The sequence below is a fragment of the Solea senegalensis genome, linkage group LG18 (assembly GCF_019176455.1).
Source record: "Solea senegalensis isolate Sse05_10M linkage group LG18, IFAPA_SoseM_1, whole genome shotgun sequence".
NCBI lineage: Eukaryota > Metazoa > Chordata > Actinopteri > Pleuronectiformes > Soleidae > Solea > Solea senegalensis.
In genome coordinates, this window is record NC_058041.1 from 719,410 (window position 1) to 740,917 (window position 21,508).

At 36.6% G+C, this 21,508-nt stretch overlaps 7 protein-coding genes across 7 annotated transcripts; 3 read left to right on the plus strand and 4 right to left on the minus strand.

The window, feature by feature from the left end:
• Positions 1–1,720: 1,720 nt before the first annotated feature.
• Positions 1,721–2,494, minus strand: LOC122759320 (hemoglobin subunit beta-1-like). Its single transcript, XM_044014103.1, has 3 exons — positions 2,349–2,494; positions 2,038–2,260; positions 1,721–1,952 (listed from the first exon to the last, which is right to left on the minus strand). The coding sequence occupies exons 1-3, from the start codon at positions 2,438–2,440 to the stop codon at positions 1,824–1,826; spliced, it is 444 nt and encodes a 147-aa protein (XP_043870038.1). The 5' UTR covers positions 2,441–2,494; the 3' UTR covers positions 1,721–1,823.
• Positions 2,495–3,248: 754 nt separating this feature from the next.
• LOC122759319 (hemoglobin subunit beta-1-like) lies at positions 3,249–4,010 on the plus strand. Its single transcript, XM_044014102.1, has 3 exons — positions 3,249–3,380; positions 3,469–3,691; positions 3,778–4,010. The coding sequence occupies exons 1-3, from the start codon at positions 3,289–3,291 to the stop codon at positions 3,904–3,906; spliced, it is 444 nt and encodes a 147-aa protein (XP_043870037.1). The 5' UTR covers positions 3,249–3,288; the 3' UTR covers positions 3,907–4,010.
• A 2,085-nt stretch (positions 4,011–6,095) lies between these two features.
• LOC122759321 (hemoglobin subunit beta-like) lies at positions 6,096–6,890 on the plus strand. Its single transcript, XM_044014105.1, has 3 exons — positions 6,096–6,221; positions 6,310–6,532; positions 6,660–6,890. The coding sequence occupies exons 1-3, from the start codon at positions 6,130–6,132 to the stop codon at positions 6,786–6,788; spliced, it is 444 nt and encodes a 147-aa protein (XP_043870040.1). The 5' UTR covers positions 6,096–6,129; the 3' UTR covers positions 6,789–6,890.
• A 1,042-nt stretch (positions 6,891–7,932) lies between these two features.
• On the minus strand, positions 7,933–8,909 carry LOC122759322 (hemoglobin subunit beta-1-like). Its single transcript, XM_044014106.1, has 3 exons — positions 8,599–8,909; positions 8,290–8,512; positions 7,933–8,162 (listed from the first exon to the last, which is right to left on the minus strand). The coding sequence occupies exons 1-3, from the start codon at positions 8,688–8,690 to the stop codon at positions 8,034–8,036; spliced, it is 444 nt and encodes a 147-aa protein (XP_043870041.1). The 5' UTR covers positions 8,691–8,909; the 3' UTR covers positions 7,933–8,033.
• A 3,466-nt stretch (positions 8,910–12,375) lies between these two features.
• Positions 12,376–14,123, plus strand: hbae5 (hemoglobin, alpha embryonic 5). Its single transcript, XM_044013719.1, has 3 exons — positions 12,376–12,663; positions 13,623–13,830; positions 13,911–14,123. The coding sequence occupies exons 1-3, from the start codon at positions 12,569–12,571 to the stop codon at positions 14,037–14,039; spliced, it is 432 nt and encodes a 143-aa protein (XP_043869654.1). The 5' UTR covers positions 12,376–12,568; the 3' UTR covers positions 14,040–14,123.
• Positions 14,124–14,232: 109 nt separating this feature from the next.
• aqp8a.2 (aquaporin 8a, tandem duplicate 2) lies at positions 14,233–16,154 on the minus strand. The gene is made up of 6 exons (XM_044014439.1): positions 16,138–16,154; positions 15,874–16,017; positions 15,513–15,522; positions 15,258–15,472; positions 14,947–15,081; positions 14,233–14,327 (listed from the first exon to the last, which is right to left on the minus strand). Exons 1-6 carry the CDS (start codon positions 16,152–16,154, stop codon positions 14,282–14,284), a joined length of 567 nt encoding a protein of 188 aa, XP_043870374.1. The 3' UTR covers positions 14,233–14,281.
• A 1,125-nt stretch (positions 16,155–17,279) lies between these two features.
• Positions 17,280–21,371, minus strand: aqp8a.1 (aquaporin 8a, tandem duplicate 1). Its single transcript, XM_044013716.1, has 5 exons — positions 19,840–21,371; positions 18,837–18,963; positions 18,538–18,746; positions 17,560–17,694; positions 17,280–17,469 (listed from the first exon to the last, which is right to left on the minus strand). Exons 1-5 carry the CDS (start codon positions 20,160–20,162, stop codon positions 17,427–17,429), a joined length of 837 nt encoding a protein of 278 aa, XP_043869651.1. The 5' UTR covers positions 20,163–21,371; the 3' UTR covers positions 17,280–17,426.
• Between the last annotated feature and the right edge of the window lie 137 nt (positions 21,372–21,508).

Sequence of the window (21,508 nt, forward strand, 5' to 3'; positions counted from 1 at the left end):
ATCTATACGTTTCCATTTATTGTTTCCAGAGTTTGTCAACCACCTATTTTTAGTGTGTGTGTGTGGGGGGGGTTCTGATAGAGGGTGGGGTCACTGAGCCTCTTCCCACTGAAACGTCGGTGCACACCACTGATATTATGTCAGCTGTTATCTGGTTTAAAGCTGTGGGTTTGAAGATGCCTGGAAAAAGGTGATGAGTCAAGCTTTGAATCCTCCTCTGAAACAATGACAGTAAGGCTGGTTAAAGTTTCCATGCAACAAGCGTTATCAGACCTCCATTGAGTGAAATGTAGACACAAGTTTGTTTGTTTTTTGTTTTGTTTTTTTAACGCTCAGGCTTTATTTTAATTTACTACCCTCTTAAGTCATTAAGGACAAAAATGTCCACTTCCAAAAACTGCTACAGTTACTGCTAAACTTTAAAGATTAATTGCTTTTATTCATTTTCATAGCAGTTTTTGGAAGTGCTTTTTAAATTTGCAATAGAACACTGTGAAAAATATTTACCACACTCTTGAGTCATTAGAGGACAGAAATGTCCACTTCCAAAAACTTTACAGATTAATATTTTTTTCTGCATAAATCTTGTAAGCAACTCCAACCCTCCTCAAAACTACCAAACATTCAATCATTTTCAGGATTTTAACCCTTCAAATGCCAGTTTGATTACTTGATGTCACATCAGTTAAGTCTCTTAAGTCATTCCGAACAAAAAGTCCACTTTCACAAACTGCTATAAAAACGTTACAGATTAGTAGCTTTTATTATTTTTATAGCAGTTTTTGGAAGTGGACATTTTTGTTCTTCATGACTAAATAAGGTAGTAAACTTTAAATCTGATTCTACACTCTCTCCCCTTAGAAATTCCTCGTTATTATTTTAAAAGGTTTGACAGGATATCCAAGATATTTATTTGGAATGTTAAACACCCTCGTTTGAACCACAGCAAGTAACAAAGACCAGCTGACAGAGGAGGCTTAGGACTGCCAAAGTGGCAAACTGGCAGTTGAAGGGTTAAAATCCTCAAAATGATTGAATGTTTGGTAGTTTTGAGCAGGGCTGGAGTTGCTTACGAGATTTATACAGAAAAAAAATATAAATCAGTTAAGTTTTTGGAAGTGGACACTTTTTAGCTGACGGTTAATGAAGCCTGAGGGCTAATTTTAGTGTGTGGTGTCTGTATAACTGTGTCTGTGTGTGCACTCACACAAGAAACATAGAGTAAAAACACTATCAATATTCCTTTAGTGGATCTTTATGTCTTTGTCATTTTTGTCTTTATGTCTATGTCTTCCGGACAAATTTAGTCTCATCTTGGTTTGAGCATTGGTTTAAGTTTCAGTGCAACAGACTCATGTTACATATTTGTTCATGTGCAATGAGCGCCACAAAGTGATTTCTATCCATTTTGTGTCTTTTTAACCTTTCTGATGAAGTTAAATTGTTTCGTTTTTGTGTCTGTGTATGTACAAGTAAACCAGAGTAAAACACCTTGAATTTTGCATCTCATCTAGGTTTGATCTTCGGGTTTAAAGACGCCTGGAAATATGAGATAAGTCCATGTGTCACTCCTCTACAACAATAGGGAGGTTTGTAGTTCTACAGACTCATGGTACGTTCGCTTTCAGTGTCATATAACCTTCAATTTTAGTTTAATAACTTCATTTTGTGTCTTAAAATGTTTGTGTTTAAGCAAGAAATAAAAAAAAAACCAGGTACATTATTGGTTGAATTGCCTTTTATTTCTCACTGAAGAAGATACATGACACATCACTGAGTCAGATGTTGAGGACCTTCTCCAGGTGTTGGAGGCTTCAGCACGTTTAGTGGTACTGTTTTCCCAGAGCATTCACCACCACAGCCATGAACTTCTGGAAGGTGCCCTGGGTCTCTGCAGTGAAGCCGTCTCCCAGTTTGGCAGCGATTTCGATGGTCAAACAGTTGCCCAGCAGCTGTAGAAGAAAGCAGTTTCATGACTATTTTGGATTCGGAGTAATAAATGGATGAACATGAGAGAAATAGGTGATTTAACTTTACCGTAAAGTTGTCGGGGTCGACGTGCAGCTTCTCAGAGTGCAGGGTGCTCAGCTCCGCATAGGTTTCCTTGATGCTGTCCATGTTCTTCACAGCGCGGTCCAGACCGTGGAGTATCTTGATTCCGTGAGCTGCGATGTTGGGGTTGCTCTTGATGGCGGCGGCATTGTAGAGGTTACCAAAGCCACCGAAATACCTCTGAGTCCAGGGGTAGACGATCAGACACCTGAGAAGAAACAATTGTCATGTGTTAAAACAAAATGTTCCTCCAGAAAATACAGAGAATTTGTCCAAAAGTATAAAGTTGTGTTTACCTGCACAGAGCCTTGGGGCCGATGTCCTCATAGTCCAGGCTGGAGAAGATGCTGTTGATGATGCTGAGCTCTGATTCAGTCCAGACAACCATGACTGCTCTTAGGTGTTTTTTGTCCTTGTGTTAAAAGAATAAGAAGCTGAGTAGAGCTTCAGTTCAACACCGGCGTCTTTTTAAATGTTTGAAGGCCACCACCGCCCTGAGGGAGCAACAGCCTGTGATAGGCTGCAGATGAAGACTCTGAGATAAAGCCCCAACTTCTCCAGAAGGTTCTGGATGTTTCTACACTTCTGCATAATAGTTTCACAGTAAACGCATGACACTTTGCCTAAAATTCATTCCATGGCTCAACAGCGCCCCCTAAAGTCTGCATCTGCAACATGTTTGTCCAAGAACAGGTGCAGCCTTTAGGGGGTGCTGTTGAGCCATGTAATTTGCTAACTTCATGTTGGATTTAGAAAATGTACTCGTGAATATTCTTCTTTGATCATTAATTAAGTTTTTTTTCCCATAATTAAAACAGGCTTTCTGATTTTTTTTCAGCTTCTTAAATGTGAATATTTCCTGGTTTCTTTGCTCCATGTAACAAAGAAATAATTAAAACCTAATCATTTTGGTTTGTGTACAAAAACAAACATGAGAACATCATCATCATTTACAGGTTTGAGAAACAACGATCAACATTTTTCCACCACGGACCAAACAACTACTCAATTAATTGAGAACTGCTGACTAATTTTTCAGAAGTGTAGAATCATCCAGAACCTTCTGGAGAAGTTGGGGCTTTATCTCAGAGTCTTCATCTGCAGCCTATCACAGGCTGTTGTTCCCTCAGGGCGGTGGTGGCCTTCAAACATTTAAAAAGACGCCGGTGTTGAACTGAAGCTCTACTCAGCTTCTTATTCTTTTAACACAAGGACAAAAAACACCGAAGAGCAGTCATGGTTGTCTGGACTGAATCAGAGCTCAGCATCATCAACAGCATCTTCTCCAGCCTGGACTATGAGGACATCGGCCCCAAGGCTCTGTGCAGGTAAACACAACTTTATACTTTTGGACAAATTCTCTGTATTTTCTGGAGGAACATTTTGTTTTAACACATGACATTTGTGTCTTCTCAGGTGTCTGATCGTCTACCCCTGGACTCAGAGGTATTTCGGTGGCTTTGGTAACCTCTACAATGCCGCCGCCATCAAGAGCAACCCCAACATCGCAGCTCACGGAATCAAGATACTCCACGGTTTGGACCGCGCTGTGAAGAACATGGACGGCATCAAGGAAACCTATGCGGAGCTGAGCACCCTGCACTCTGAGAAGCTGCACGTCGACCCCGACAACTTCACGGTAAAGTTAAATCACATATTTCTCTCATGTTCATCCATTTATTACTCCGAATCTAAAATAGTCATGAATTCTTCTTTCTTCTACAGCTGCTGGGCAACTGTTTGACCATCGAAATCGCTGCCAAACTGGGAGACGGCTTCACCGCAGAGACCCAGGGCACCTTCCAGAAGTTCATGGCTGTGGTGGTGAATGCTCTGGGAAAACAGTACCACTAAACGTGCTGAAGCCTCCAACACCTGGAGAAGGTCCTCAACATCTGACTCAGTGATGTGTCATGTATCTTCTTCAGTGAGAAATAAAAGGCAATTCCATCAATATAGTACCAGGTTTTCTCTTTCATTCTTACGTTAAGTGTGCAGTTGTGCTCACAGGAGAACACAAAGACACAATTTTACACATGTGACAAGCCATAATTAAAAATTAAACGTCTAAATATATTTGTACTATATACTTTGGTTACTTAATGTCTATATAGTATTCTATTGGTATAATGGAAAGTCCATAGCCAAGTGGAGAGCGGGTTGTTGGGTCAAGTCCCTGCCAGGTTAAGGGCTGGATTACCCGTGAACAAGTTACCAACTCCCATTGCTTATAACTTCACCCCACGGAGTGGAAGTGAAGTCGTGTTTTTTTGTGTGTGTCTGTTTGTTTGTTTGTGCTTCCACACTTGCACTTGCCAATATGACCAACAGAGGCCGCCAGAGGCTTGTTGCATGAATGGGGTGAAGTCCGCCATCTCTGATTGCCTTAATGTTAATTGGACACTCACCCAAATCAAATGTGCACATCATCAGTCAAAATTGTTCTCTATTGTAGAATCATAGATTTTGTGAAAATACATGGTTATTATCCATCACCTTCACCTTGACTTTCTTTTCTGCTGCCACACTGTAGATGTGTCCATCATGGGATGAATAATAATTGTCTTCTTTTAGGAAAAAGCACTGTTCAAATATTTAAAACAAGTTCCTTCATTGTATAAAAAACTACAAAGTATTTTTTATTGTTGTTTTTAGTCGCATTAAAGCAGATAACCATCTGCAATCATTATTATTATTAATGCACAAAGACTCAAACATTTTTGTTAAAAGTTGTTACCAGGGAAATAAAACCCTTTATAAAGACGCACTGTAAAAATATAGCATTTATATTTAATGTTAATTGTCCATGAAATCTGTTGCATATAACATCAATTACTCTTATTCATTTGATTAATATTTGTTTTCTGTGTTGTTGATGTGTTTATTTTTAATTGTGTGCTCATGAACTGCATGTATTATCAAATTATTATTAAAAGATTATTTTCCTTTCTTGTAGAAATAGAACAAGATATGACATTGAAATACCACCAAACTAACTAACTAGCTAACTAACTAATTAACTAACTAACTAACTAATTAGCTAGCTAACTGACTAACTACAAACTAGCTAGCTAGCTTGATAAGAGACTTACTATTTTAAAAATAAACAGCAGAAACACATTTATAGAGAAACATTTTTTGTTCAGGTTTTTTTTAATTTAGGACAACCTTACATACTAAATTGTATTTTAAATTTTAACTTTTTCGGGAGTAGAATTAGAATGAGATGTATAATTGACACAAAATGTCCGACTTCCTGTTGATTCAGAGCATGAGTCTTAAAGACCTTTTAATTTATTTTGCTTGTATTGACCTGACACTATTCTTATATTGAATGTGGTACTTCTTGGACTAACATGTTGCAGGTGCAGACTTTAGGGGGCGCTGTTGAGCCATGGAATGAATTTTGGTCAAAGTGTCATGAGTTTTTGAACACGATCCAGATGTGAATCTGTGACTCACTTCATGTTGGATTTAGAAAATGGCGACAAGAGACAAGGTTTCAACTAATAAATGAAACATGAAACTGAAACAAATGAATATTCTTTTGTTTTAGGGAAGTTAAGGGAAATAAAATTTATTTTAGGAAGGCTGTTTGTGTTTCAAACCTAAACATAAATGTGTTTCAGTTTTGCTCAGTCACAATATCTACATGAGTCAAAATGTTTACAACACCAAATTTATGTTAAACATCTTCATAGGGCTTTCTAGTTTTTTCAGCTTTTTGGTTTGTGGACAAAACAAGACGTTTGAGAACATCATCATTTTTCCGGACCAAATCAAGTACTTGACTTGATTAGTGGAGAAAAGAATGGACAGATTAATGAAGTATGATCTCCATCTTTACATTAATAACTTTTACTGTGAAACTATTATGCAGAAGTGTAGAATCATCCAGAACCTTCTGGAGAAGTTGGAGCTTTATCTCAGAGTCTTCATCTGCAGCCTATCACAGGCTGTTGCTCCCTCAGGGCGGTGGTGGCCTTCAAACATTTAAAAAGACGCCGGTGTTGAAGTGAAGCTCTACTCAGCTTCTTATTCTTTTAACACAAGGACAAAAAACACCTAAGAGCAGTCATGGTTGTCTGGACTGAATCAGAGCTCAGCATCATCAACAGCATCTTCTCCAGCCTGGACTATGAGGACATCGGCCCCAAGGCTCTGTGCAGGTAAACACAACTTTATACTTTTGGACAAATTCTCTGTATTTTCTGGAGGAACATTTTGTTTTAACACATGACAATTGTTTCTTCTCAGGTGTCTGATCGTCTACCCCTGGACTCAGAGGTATTTCGGTGGCTTTGGTAACCTCTACAATGCCGCCGCCATCAAAAGCAACCCCAACATCACAGCTCACGGAATCAAGATACTCCACGGTCTGGACCGCGCTGTGAAGAACATGGACAGCATCAAGGAAACCTATGCAGAGCTGAGCACCCTGCACTCTGAGAAGCTGCACGTCGACCCCGACAACTTTAATGTAAAGTTTCAGATTTTGTAGTACATTCCGTTTTTAATTTATCTCACATTGAGCTTCACACGTTAAGTCTGTGTGTAGGAAAAGTGTAGGAAATGACGAAAGTCATGAATTCCTCTTTCTTCTACAGCTGCTGGCCGACTGTCTGACCATCGTCATCGCCGCCAAAATGGGAGACGACTTCCCCGCAGAGACCCAGGGCACCTTCCAGAAGTTCCTGGCTGTGGTGGTGACTGCTCTGGGAAAACAGTACCACTAAACGTGCTGAAGCCTCCAACACCTGGAGAAGGTCCTCAACATCTGACTCAGTGATGTGTCATGTATCTTCTTCAGTGAGAAATAAAAGACAATTCAATGATAATGTACCTGGTTTTCTCTTTCTTTCTTATGTTGTGTCTAAACATTTGTATAAATATATTTTGGTTACTTAATGTCTATAGTATTCTACTGATAAAATGGGAAGTCCATAGCCAAGTGGAAAGAGGGTTGTTGGGTCAAGTCCCTGCCAGGTTAAGGGCCGAATTACCCTGAATAAGTTACCAACTCCCATTGCTTATTGTTAATTAGACACTCAGCCAATTCAAATGTGCAGATCATCAAAAATTATGTTTGTATAGTCTTAAGAGTCAAAATTGTTCTATTTTGTAGAATCATAGATTTTGTGAAAATCTATGATTCTTCACCTTGACTTCCACTGTAAATGTGCCCGTTTATGGACTAATAATAATAATCTTATTTTAGGACAAATCACGGTTCAAATATTTAAAATAATTTTGTATAAAAAATGAAATGTTTTTATTTTTGTTTTTAGTCACAATGCATGAAGACTCAAACATTTTTGTTAAAAGTTGTTACCAGGGCAATAAAACCCTATAAAGACACACTGTAAAACTATTGCACTTACAGTATATTTAATGTTAATGTTGTGTGCTCATGTACTGCAGGTATTATCAAATTATTATTGAAAGATTAACCTTTCTTGTAAAAAAAAGAAAGAAGAAAAAGAATATTAAAATCCAATGCGGGAAGATATTACACAGAAATTCTTTTTTAACTAACTAACTAACTAAAGAACTAACTAGCTAACCAACTACAAGCCAGCAAACTATCGAGCTTGATAAATTACTTACTATTTTAAAAATATAAACAGCAGCAACACATTTAAAAAGTTCAAATGTAAAATAAAATGTATTAAAGTTTTAAAAAAATTAAAAAACCCAAACACATTTTTTTTGTCCATAAATGTGTTTCTGCTGTTTATATTTTAAAAATAATAAGTCTGTTATTAAGCTACCTAGCTAGCTAGTTTCCTAGCTTGTAGTTGGTTAGCTAGGTAGTTCTTTAGTTAGTTAGTATTTCTGTTCTGACCCAGAAGAACCAAATTCAATAAGAATAGTACACACTTTATTTTTATTTTTTTTATTTTGTCCATGGAAGAGATGAGTGACACATCACTGAGTCAGATGTTGAGGACCTTCTCCAGGTGTTGGAGGCTTCAGCACGTTTAGTGGTACTGTTTTCCCAGAGCATTCACCACCACAGCCAGGAACTTCTGGAAGGTGGCCTGGGTCTCTGGGGTAAAGTCGTCTCCCATTTTGGCGGCGATGACGATGGTCAGACAGTCGGCCAGCAGCTGTAGAAGAAAGAGGAATTCATGACTTTCGTCATTTCCTACACTTTTCCTACACACAGACTTAACGTGTGAAGCTCAATGTGAGATAAATTAAAAACGGAATGTACTACAAAATCTGAAACTTTACATTAAAGTTGTCGGGGTCGACGTGCAGCTTCTCAGAGTGCAGGGTGCTCAGCTCGGCATAGGTTGCCTTGATGTTGTCCATGTTCTTCACAGCGCGGTCCAGACCGCGGAGCACCTTGACTCCGTGAGCTGCGATGTTGGGGTTGCTCTTGATGGCGGCGGCGTTGTAGAGGTTACCGAAGCTACCGAAATACCTCTGAGTCCAGGGGTAAACGATCAGACACCTGAGAAGACACAAATGTCACATGAAACAAAAATGTTTCTCCAGAAAATAAAGAGAATGAATTAAAAAGTATAAAGTTGTGTGTACCTGCACAGAGCCTTGGGGCCGATGTCCTCATAGTCCAGGCTGGAGAAGATGCCGGTGATGGTCTTGATTTCTTCTGGAGTCCAGACAACCATGGCTGCTCTTGGGTATTTTGTTTCTTTTATTCAAAGCAAATGAAGCTGAATGAAGCTTCAGTTGGACGTGTGTGTCCTTATAAATGGTTGAAGGTCATCTCCACCCTAAAGGGGCAGCAGCTTCTGATTGGCTACAGATGAAGACTGAGATAAAGCCTCAACTTCTCCAGAAGGTTCTGGACATTTCCAACCACCACATTTAATGTAGTATTAGATTTATAATTCATATTTATAAAGATTCATTTTGGGAAAACAGAACATTCGGAGAAAAGTTTTTATGCTGTGAAGTAAAAATAATGAAGGTCAATATTTGACCATGTGAGAGAACAAGGACAAAATTTTAATAACAGATTTTCTAATTATTAAAGAATGACATAATAGTATTCAATACAGTTGAGGTGCAGTTTTTAATTAAATGCTGTAAATGATTTTACACAATACTTAAATACTCCATATCTAATTTCATATAAGTCGTGAGGTTTATGAAAAGATAAAATTTGAACGGGTGGGTGTGCCAACAGTGAAATTGGCATCCTTATCTTGAAAGTTGCAGTGCTGAAATTTTTTTTTTTTAGGGTTTTTGAACAAATTGGTTGTTTGTTGATTCAGTGAAAAACAGCACAGACAGAGTTAAATCCATTAAAAACTTTAAATGGCATTTATTATTATTTAATCTAAACAATTGCATTCCTAATTTGAAGTAGTGGAATGTTTACTGGACAAAATACAGCAAATCATCACAAGTCACATAACTTCACCTGTTTTGAAATGATATGTACCGTCGAGTTCATATCAGTGTTTTACTCAGTGTTTGACCTTTTTCCAAGGTCAAACACTTGTAAATTACATTATTTTGTAAATTACATTTATATTATCTACATGTTATATATTTATGACTGAAATCCCAATTCAATCAAGAAATTCAAGTTGTACATTTGAAGTAATGCTTTTATTTTGCATTATTATTTGCATTGAGCCCTATGGTGACCCCCAGGGCTCAATCCTCGGCCCTATTCTTTTTGCATTCTTTTTTTTTTCCAGTGTAAATATTAACTTAAGTATATATAAATGTTATTATCATTTATACACACAATAACATTTATTAAAGATTATCTGCATGTATAAATATAAATGTGTCATTTATAGATTTTCTTTATGCTATTTTTTTGGTCAACCCTGTTCTTTTTTTCAGTATATATATATATCTTAACTATAATTAAGATTATTTGCATGTATAAATGAAAATGTATCATATATATAAATAATGGATATAGGGTAATGCTATTTACCTGCTATTTTGTATCAACTTAACTATATACAATTGTTATTCTCATTCATACACATTTATTTACTCTATATTTGCATGTATAAATATAATTGTATCATATATAAATGACTTAGAAATAAAAGTTACTTTTGGGTAATGCTATTTTATTTGTTATTATTATTTATACAAAAAAATAACCATTTGTCATTTTAAGATCAGTTGCATTCTATAAATCATGATAAATCTATAATAAAAAAGCAGGGTTTTCTGTCTTTGACCTGAAGTGGCTAAAATGTTCACTGACTCACTTTTTGGATATTTGCCAGTGTGAGTCGTCAGATGCCGCTTCACGAGTGTTATCTGTAAAAACCACACGTGCAGCTCCGCCTGCCTCCACCCAAACACATATTCACATATGTAATTCACAGCGATAAAGAGGACGAGCACCATTTCCTCCCTGTGATAGCAAATACATTTATACCCGTGGCCAAAAAATTGGTTGTAATAAAAAAATTAAAATCACAGATAAATCTTCCCCACACAGTCTGACAGTGATAAGACTGAGCTTTAGCCGAGTGGAGACAGACTCTGCTCTACATAAATGTTTTATTCTTCATTTTTTAGGAATGAGTTGCAGATTTTTTTAAATTGCGTTTTCATTGGAATAATGTTTATTTTTAATTTTCTTTATTGACCTTATAAGGAAATCAGTAGTCCATTTAAGTTTAATGTTGAAATATTTTATTGATATGACTTCAAAAAATGTTCCATGTCTGAGTTGGAGTATTTTTTTTTTGTATCTTTTATTGTGTTGGATAAGTTTATGTTGATTTATATCTTCTAAGGTTATCAATAAAGGTTTATTGGATTTACTTTTAAAAATATGTTGTCAGGGTAGGCAAACTACCCATGAGCCTTTACATCAATAAAAATGTTGGTAGTGGACAGTGGATGCTTCCTCATCCACTGTCCCATTGTGCTGTGGTGTTCCCCAGGGCTCAATCCTCGGCTCTATTCTCTTTGCACTTTACCTCCTCCTGCTTACCATTTTTTTTCTGCAATAACTCACAAAGTTATATGTCCTTAAGAAATGGCACAATCAAGGCGCCCTAACACGTCTACTGATATGCCTTAAAGACACTGAGGACTGGGTGACCTTTAACTCTTTAACCCCTCTTATGACCATCATGATATTCCGGCTGCCTGGATTTATTTTGATTTGATGCCTGTCGAAATGTCGAAAAATGTTCAAGATAACTTTCACTTTCCATATCTGGCAGTTATTCAACCGTTTAGGAATTACGGTACTGAGAAGCTTGTTCCGTGGAGGTCCTGAGGGGCTACCATAATGACAAATATAGGGGCGCAATTAAAGCTCTAATATCATCCATCTTCTACTGCTGTATCCTCCACATGAGGCTCAGCTGACATAGGGCGATAGGCAGGGTAGAGACAAACAACCATTCACTCCCACTCTCACACCTAGAGTCAATTTAGAGTGTCCAATTTACCTAATCCCTAATCCCCATATTGCATGTTTCTGTACTGTGGGAGGAAAAACGGGGAGAACATGCAAACTCCATGCAGAAAGACCTTTGTCCACAATTACATTTTGTACAAAATGCTTTGGTTTGAGCTTACAAATCTTATAAAATTAGGTTTAAGGTTTAAGCTAAAAAATATACAGAGAACCTTATTTTTGAAGCTGTTTTGATGTAATTCATTTAGATAAGATGACATGTTACAAGTGTTTCACTAAATGAGTGAATTGTCCCCTGCTCCTGTTTCTAGTAGAGGATGGATTAAATGCAGATGGAATTGCCCTAAGGGGATAAATAAAGTACAATTTAACTTAAATTATTGATTGTAGTTAAATGAAATAACATTTTTGTTTGCTTGACTAAAGATTAAGGAACCAGATTATTAATTGAAGTAAGTTTTTTGTTTTTATAGTGTAGTTTTAGTATTTCAAAATTAAATTTTGTATAAAATGGTTTGATTTTATAAATCTTGTCAAATCTGTGCAAGTTTGAGCTAAAAAATTAAATATTAATTTTGAAACTGATAAAACCATTAGTCTTCTGCATGCTTATATTGTTTTAATCAATGTTCTAACCTTGTTTCACTACATGACTGAATAAAAAACATTTTGTCATGATAAACTATTGATTAAATAAAATGAAATGAAAATGTATTTTTTTTGCGATTTTGCGGAACCAGGTTATTAATGATTTGTGAAGTTGAAGTAATTCTTTTGTTTTTACAGTGTAGTTTTGTCATAAATGGTGGTTTGATCTTATATAAATCACTCTGTGCAGGTGCAGGTGTGTCTGTGTCCTCCCCTGTGACCTCGGTCACGTGGACTCTCAGTCTGGCATGTAAATCATCATGTTGTTGCCAACTGTGAACAGCTGATATCAGGCTGATATCGGGCTTGTTGGCACGCGGCCACAGTGACCACTCTATCAGAGGTGGAGGTCCGGGCGCGACCTGCGTCAGAAGGACGCGGTTTGGCACGCGCTCGCGTGGGTGTGACCGCGCGGGCAACTGAATTTAAGAAGACCCGACACCGTCCGAGATTTTCAGGTATCGACAGAGAACCGAAGCAAACATGAGTCTCACCGACAACGACATAGCCACCGTCAAGGCTATCTGGCCCAAAATCGCCAAGGTGGCGAATGAAGTTGGTCCAGAATCTCTGGCCAGGTACGTGACTTTATTTATTGTACTATTTTTATTTTATTTATTCATTTTAATTGCTTATGTGACCTTCTTCTAACTGGAGTTATTTATTTTATTTAATTTTCAATTAATTTAATTATTTATTTAGCGCGACTGACCCTCTATATATCAATTTAATGTAATTTAATTTAATTTAATTTAATTTAATTTAATTTAATTTAATTTAATTTAATTTAATTTAATTATTAGGGTCTGCGCACAAATGACTATTATTTCTGAAGCAGTTATTATTTAATTATTTATTTGTATCTATTATATATTTAAATTCTCACCTTTGTTTAAGACCGAGCCATTTTTGTTATGGAAATCCTCAAATTCTGATTCTATTTGTGACTTTTGCATCAATTATTGTTGTTTTTAGCTTGAATTTTTGTGTGAAAAGTTAATTATTATTTATTATTATTATTGTTATTATTATCCTCTTATTAGAATATTAGAAAATATTTAAAGTGCATGAAATTGTCATTTTAAAAATAATTTGAAACCGTAATTTCACAAGCTATAATAGTGTTATTTTCTTTCATTTTAATTAAAAATAATTTTATTATTTCAATTTGAAAATTCATTTATTTACTGATACAAAAAAAAGAAGATAAGAAAAAATGCATTGTGCATTTGTAGGCTAAATATTTAGATATGGTAATAACATTATTATTAATAATAATAATGAGAAATGAAAGCAAAAAAAGGCAAATTCTTAAGCAGAAGCAAGTAAGATTAAGGATTTAAATAAAGTAAATACATCAAAAGTCATGTTAATCAAATAATACAACAATTATTCTATTATTAATCATTTACTAAATCAATCGTCGCCTATTTCAACAATCGATTAAATTGGTTTAAGAGGTTTTTTTTTTAATGGGAATAATCGTCTCGATCACAGTTGGGACATCATTTGAAATCGTGTCCTCTCTGTTCTGCAGGATGCTGTGCATCTACCCCCAGACCAAGATCTACTTCTCCCACTGGTCAGACCTGAGCATCCAATCCACCAAGGTCAAGGAGCACGGTGTGGTGATCATGAAAGGCCTGAGCTTGGCCGTGGAGAAGATAAACGACATGGCCAACGGCCTGCAGGACCTCAGCCAGAAGCACGCCTTCCAGATGAGAGTGGACCCGGCAAACTTCAGGGTCAGTCAAACACCTCATCATTATAATAGATATATGTATATATGTAAACCTTATATTTAATGTTCATTTTCTTTCCACAGTTGCTGTCCCAGTGCATTCACGTGGTGCTCGCCAAGAGGTTCAAGGCAGAGTACACTCCTGAGGTTCACCTCGCCATGGACAAGTTCCTGAGCAACGTGGCCCTGGCCATCGCTGAGAAATACCGTTAACACGGAGGAGCTCAGACTGAGAACAATTACCCAAGCTCAATTTAAATGTTTGAGAATGACATAAAATAAATGAAGCAAAATGCATCAGTTTGTTGTTTCTGTTTTTTGTCTTAACTAAGCAACAATGTGAATTCTTCTTCTTCTTCAGGTGTTTGTTTGTTGACGTTAAGAGTTTAAGAGCAGAGAAACAAATAAAGCGCAAAACAGAAAAATCGACATATTAATGAAGAAATAAGATGTTTTTATGATTTCATGATGACTCTTATCTTTTTATCACCAAGAATGAGTCTGAGAAAAAAAAGGAGAGAGAGAGAGAGAGAGAACACTGTTATTTTATTTAATATTCATTTAATTATTAATGTCCCATTTCATTTATTTTATTTAAGATGTATTGTGTTGAACGACTCCAGAGTTACAAAAGAAGGCCATAGAATTATTAAATGAAAATAATTCATTATATTTTTAATTTGGATTAATTTTTTTTAGGAATTAATTAAAGATTTGAGTTTTTGATTGTTCCAAAAATTTAATCTCAAGGTATAAATGAAAGATTTTAAGGCACAGAAGTATATTTTAATTTCTTCTACCTGAACTAAATACAGGTAATAACAGATATTTGCCACAATATTGTTGAGTGAAGTCAGGAAAGCTCTAATTTAAGTGAACTTTAATTTAACTTTTAATCAATTTAACTTGACTTAATTGAACGGAATTGAATTGAACCTAATTTAATTTAACTACATCTATTTTAAATTATTTTGACTAAAATTAATTTAACAAAATTTAATTTAATTACATCTATTTTAAATTAACAACATTTATTTTATTCAATTGAATTGAACTTAATTTAATTTAACAAAGTTTATTTTCATTTATTTGAACTTAATTGTATTTAAATGAATGTTACCTGACGAGTGCTGTGGCCACCAGTCCTCCTCCTAAGGGTCCAGCCCAGTAAACCCAGTGATAATTCCAGTAGTTAATCATCACAGCTGGACCAAAAGCTCTGGCCGGGTTCAGACAAGCTCCAGAAACATCGGCCCTGCACCAACATGATTTATTCATGTTAATAAAAAACAAATAGAAACTATCACAGAATTCATTATTAATTTATTATTATATCAGATCATTTTTCAGAGAGAATTTCAGAGAAGCTGCATTCTCTTTAATTTTGTGTAAACTCAATAAACACATTTTTTTCTTCTTCTTTTATCTCACCCTGCCAGGACGCTGATGATGACAGAGCAGCCCACTAGAAAAGGCCCGTGTGGGGTTTTAGTTTTTCCATTCACGGCCACTAGAAGGAGCACCATGGTGACCAAGCAGGTCATGGCCACTTCCCCAAAGATGGCTTTGTACAGCTGCTTCTCTGACGTGAGGATGTCAAACGCTGCTCCTGTAGCATTGTTGTAGCGCTCTGCTGGCGTCATCAACTGCAAAATAATAATACACTGTATAAAGCAAAAAAGTTACGTTCTGAACCCTAAGAACAAAAAATGTACATGAAACACGTTAATAAAACTATGTTGTTTTTTTTTACTATTCAACATCTTTTTTGTTTGGCATATGTGTAATTGTCCTGGTAATCCAGGTGGTAAGGTTGTCCATACTGAAATAATTGAGTTTTTATAAGTGATGATTTATGAGTGATGTTGACTCAAAACTGAGGGGGTGAGAGGGAGTAAGTAATGCAGTAATGCTACACAAAAATAATAATGTAAAAATCAATGTCATTGTTAATGGCTTGCATATTCTAGGCTGAAATCACATCATCATGTAGTGTATGGACAATATTGGACATTTTGTGGGGGGGTTCTGTTTTAAAATAAAGAGCCCAAATCCTTCAGGGCTACAGGGCTGGTACACTCTCTCATATTTGTTGACAGGGCGAGGACTGGACTCTGTCCACGTCCTGTCCTTCTCCATGAGAGTGTTGCCTGTGTCGTCCATTCCCAGTTTCTCGACTGAGATGTCTGTTCTTGTCTTAGCTGATCCTGCTGGCCTCTGCTTCTGTCTGTGTCTGTGTGTGTCTGTGTGTGTGTGTGTGTGTGTGTAGTTATATATTGTCAACACCAGTAACTGACACTGACACTCTGACCTGTAAATGACTGTCATTTCATCGCTGCTCATAAAAGGGTCTGAAGTTCCATGAAATGATGTCAAAGAACTTCAGTTCAAAGCTGTGATTACTAGTACTATATGAAGACTACTACTACTACTACTACTACTACTACTGTGCAAGAACTACGACGACTGCTGCCGCTGCTGCCATTACTACTATATGACTATAAATGACTACTACTACTTGTACTGCTAGTACTATATGAAGACTACAACTACTACTACCACTGTGCAAGTACTAATACTACTGCTGCTGCTCCTACTTCTACTACTACTATTACTGTATGACTACAAATATCTACTATTATACAACTACAACCTCTACTACTACACTACTATAATATACTAGTATACTACAAATGACTACTACAACATTACATGTCACCTACCTATACTACTAGTACTATATGAAAACTACTGCTGCTACTACTACTACTGTGAAAGAACTACTACTACTACTACTTCTTATATACTACTAAGAGAATGGAATTTCAAAATAAGAGTCCATGGAAGATTGTTTTTCACATTATTTAAACTGAATTTAAAGTATTAAAAAACTATTTGCTTGTTGTTAAAAGTTGATAATGATATAATTCTATATTGGAAACTCATACAGCAAACAATGTGTTATGTACTTTCTACATGTCAGTCAGTCAGTCAGTCATCATCTACCGCTTTATCCTCCACCAGAGGGTCGCGGTGTTGATCTTAATCCTGATTACAATCCACCTCATCATTATCATCATCCATTTTTCATGTATATTTCTTACTGTGTATATATATATATATATATATATATATATATATATATATATATATATATATATATATATATATATATATATATATACATATATATTGTATTATCGTTGACTGAAGGGTGGCAGTTTATGACGGTAATCCAGATTTACAGTGCAGGGCAGTGAACTGCTTTTTTACCACGCTTTAAGTAGTAAAGTTATCACAATATAGTTCTCCATTCAGGACTTCTGACCAAACAGTGAGTTCAAAGCAAAACTGTGATTGTTTGCGTACGAAATTAAAAGTAATGGAATGTCTCTGAAGTTTGTCCAGAAGCCGTAACAGACGCATAAAATCCCAAAGGCCCGTATCCTTCCATTTAAACCTTTTATTGAGTCTTCAGATACAAACCCCAGCACTGAGTAACAGTCAACACTTAGAAAAATGATCCAACATGAAATACAAACATGAATTCAAACGATTAGAGTACAATGTTGGAGAAAAGTGTTCAAAAGCGAGTCACTCTCACTTGAGGACAACTCGAGTATTCTGGTCACCAAACAAGAACCTGCAAAAGGAGACATTAACTTCAGTTATTAGTCGTGGAGTCATGAGGTAGAATTTCGTATGCCTTAAAGTAGAATTTCGTAAACCATACCTGACAAAGCAGACTGTGAGCAGGGCACCACATGTGGGTCCGACCCAGTAAATCCAGTGATGGTTCCAGTGACCGGCAGCGACTGCGGGGCCAAAGGCCCGAGCAGGGTTCATACACGCTCCGGAGAGAACTCCTCTGAAACAAGAGCGGGGAAGTGCAATGATGTTAGTGACATAGTTATCATGTGTGTTGTGTACACAATGGATTTCAACTTTATAAAACACTAATCATCAGTTTCATCAACTCACCCATAGTGATTCTCTCTTTGTTACCACACTATTACATTGTTATTAACACCACTATTAACATGGGAAACACAGGAGAAGTAAGATAAGATAATAGGAAGTCGACATTTTTGAACTATAAAGAATATTGTGAGAAATACTGATGAACTATAAACTAAAAAAAAAAAGAAAATCGTTGACAAACCTAAAACAATTATTTTAACCTAAATGGATAAAGTTCATTCAGACTTAAATGAACAGGTTAATCATGGAGGTGTAATTAAGTTAAGAAAAAACAAATTCTTTACAACTGATGAAATCTTAAGAAATATTTCACCTACATTAAATATGTTAATTCAAACTAAAATTAAAATGATGTTGAAGACAGCTTGTTAACTTTAGTTTGAACCAACTTTTGTGTTAACTGTTTTTTTACGTTTATCAAAACCAAAACATTCATTAAAATGAATGACTAAAAAAAAGAAACTCAAAAAGTATATGAATATCATATAAAACCTATAAACATAAATCTCAACTCTAAATTTCTCTATCGTGGCCCATCTGTGGGTTCCGACCCAGTGTTTGGGAACCACTGAAATTCAAACTTAATTTACCAACTTAAATGAAGATCATTTACTTAAGCATGAATTACCTTTTTTTTTACTGAAATGTTACCAGTGGAAATATGTTATTATTATTATTGTTATTATTGTTGTTGTTGTTGTTGTTGTTGTTGTTGTTTCTCGTGTCTCACCCTGCCAGGATGTTGGCCGTGACCGTGAGGCCGATGCAGAAAGGAGCCCACGGTGTCGTGGTCCGTTGGTTGACGGCCGTCATACACACCACTGTGGTGAGGAAGGTGCTCATCATCACTTCCGCTAACGTGGCTCTGCCAACGTCACCGACGCTGGGCTCAAAAGCCGCCCCGTGGACCGCGGCGTACGACACGGCGGGGAACGCGACCTGAGGGACGAGGAAAATGCTGTGTTTTTTTTATTTTGTCCAAATAAATAAATGATGTCCAAAGAAATGCTCTTCTAAAGTTTTCCATACCTTAACCAAACCAGCTCCGATCATTGCTCCCAACACCTGAGCGGTGACGTAAGGAAGCAGCAGCACGAGCTTCATTCCTCCACACAGGTAAACACTCAGAGACACCACAGGGTTCAGATGTCCACCACTGAGAAGACACACAGACACAATCTTCTGTCAATCAAACTTTAATCTGTGACTCTGACGGAATGTTGTGGTTCAAACCTTGTTATTAGTTCAACTTATTGTTCTTTTACAATCTTTATCTTTTATATAATGAGCTTTTTATCGCTTTGGATTATTATGTGTTATTGATGCAATTTCAGATTTGTCTTTTCATGAAAAATACCTTATACATAAAATATAGTTTCCATGTAAAAGCTTGATAATGAAAATGACTATAAGTGTAATATATTTACATGAAAATTCATAGGAATTACAATAGGTAACAGTAACACGCCATAAAACAAGTCACTATGAAGATTTATTTGATAAGTGTCAAAAAATTTATATATAAAAATATGCTAGATTAAAAAATGTTTTATATAACAATATGCTAGATTCAAATGTTTTATCAAAATCTTTTTATATATAAATATGCTAAAAATTTGGGAAAAAATATTCAAAATGTTGTTATATAAAATATGCTTGATACATTTTTGTATAAAAATATGCTAGATTAAAATCTTTTCAAAAAATAGGGAAAAAATATTGAAACTTGTTTTAACTCAGGGAAAAAAACGACCTCGTTAATTCAGAAAAATTGTGCAGAAAAATCTACGAAACAACAATTAAAAAACCCAAGATATAGACAGAAGAAATAACTTAAATGTTCCTGTTTTTAACTTGTTTCTATGAAAAATATCAAGGAAAATAATAAAGATTCATAAAATTTCTTAGAAACTTTGACACCATTCATAAATAATAACCAAGAACGTTGCCATAAATAAATAAGACAAATAAGACACATGATCAAACCAAGCAGCAGGAAAGACAATATCTCAAAGACGTCAACTGTCTTTACCTGATTTGTCCAAACACAGTGATGAGCGTCCCCAGAGCGAGTCCATGAGCCACAGCCGGCTGCAGGACGCCCGCTGTCCCCGTGTCCCCGACGACCGAAGCACAGCCCACGAAGACAAACAGGCAGGTCCCGAGCAGCTCGGCCACACACGGCTGCACGTAACGCTGAAAAACCAAACCTCTGCTCTGCATCACCTGCTCCTCATCCTCACTCACGCTCAGAACCTCCAGCGTCTTATTACTCTCTGCTCCTGACATTCTTCTGACTTTCCCTGGACTGAACTCAGGGTTTGAGGACTGATGAGGTTCACATATATGAGCCATCACTGACACGGTCCTCAGAGGACACACATGCACGTCCAACACCAACCGCACCCGACCCGACCCGAACCTTCCTGCTATTGTTGGACCTCCGTCAACATCAGCTCATAAAATCACCATCGCAGTTATTAAGTGTCAGAAGAGACTTCCAGAGGAGATAACGACCGTGTTTCGCTCAACGGCGCCACAGAGATACCGGTTTTCTTTGGCCCCGAGCTCACGTACGTGACCTCAGAGTAAAAGTGTACGTTACCAGAACAGGACTTTGTTTTTTTTTATAATATTACTGAAGTAACAAGTCATACAGTAGAAAAGACCTGCGTACCACTGGTGGTACACGCGCCACAGCTTGAGAGCCATGTGTCTAACAGTATATAGACCTAAGTATTAACAAATACAACGTTAACTCACATTAAATTCACTTCTCCTGTGGCTGAACTCTTGTCTCCTAAACATAATCCTAATCCTAAACAATAATCCAACTTCTAAATTTAATCTGAATGAGATTATTCACATTTACATGAGTTGCTAACAGAATATTCCATGTTACAGAGTCGGATTATATGACTCACTGGTGTCATAATCTGACTAAGATTCGACATAAAGAGACAGAGATCAGATTACTTGTTACTTGGAGTGTGTGACATTAGTCAGATTAAAGGATTACTTGACAATACTTAAACAAAAGACTAATGTAGTAAAATCTGAATGTGTTTAAGTCTATGACATCTCGAGAATATGTTTTGCTGCTTAATCTCGGGGTTAAAACGGAGCGGAATCTGAAGTTTGTGTCTCTCACACCAAGCTCCATCGAGAAAATCTGAGATTTTTTACATCACAGCACACAGGAGCTGTTGATCCACTGCAGCCTCCACCAGTCACTTCAAGCGTCTTATTTTGTTTCAGATTCATATCAGAGACTCAAATGAACCAAAGTGTACCCGTGAGATAAAAACATGGACTTTGGTGCAAGGGAGACAAACGCAAGTTTCCAGTGGGAAAAGGCTGTAAACAGTAGCAAAAACATTCTTATGGTATCGTAGGCTTGAGCAGGTTCAGGTTGTTTTAAGGTGAGCCTTATGCTAACATTGGGTTTTTGTGGTGTCAACAGCAACTTTGACAGTGTTTGGATAAGAAATGACAGATACTAGAAAAGCCGACTTTGCCCCTTCTCACATACTAAACCCCAGATCTGTTGAACGGTTCCTTTGAGCAGGTGACTTACTTACACCAGTGTGTGCAGCGCCCACTTTGACAGTGTTTGGACGACAAATGTAAGAGATATTGGTAGAAATGCGACAGATGTACAGCAAGAAAAGCCACTTCTGCATCCTCTCACACACTGATTT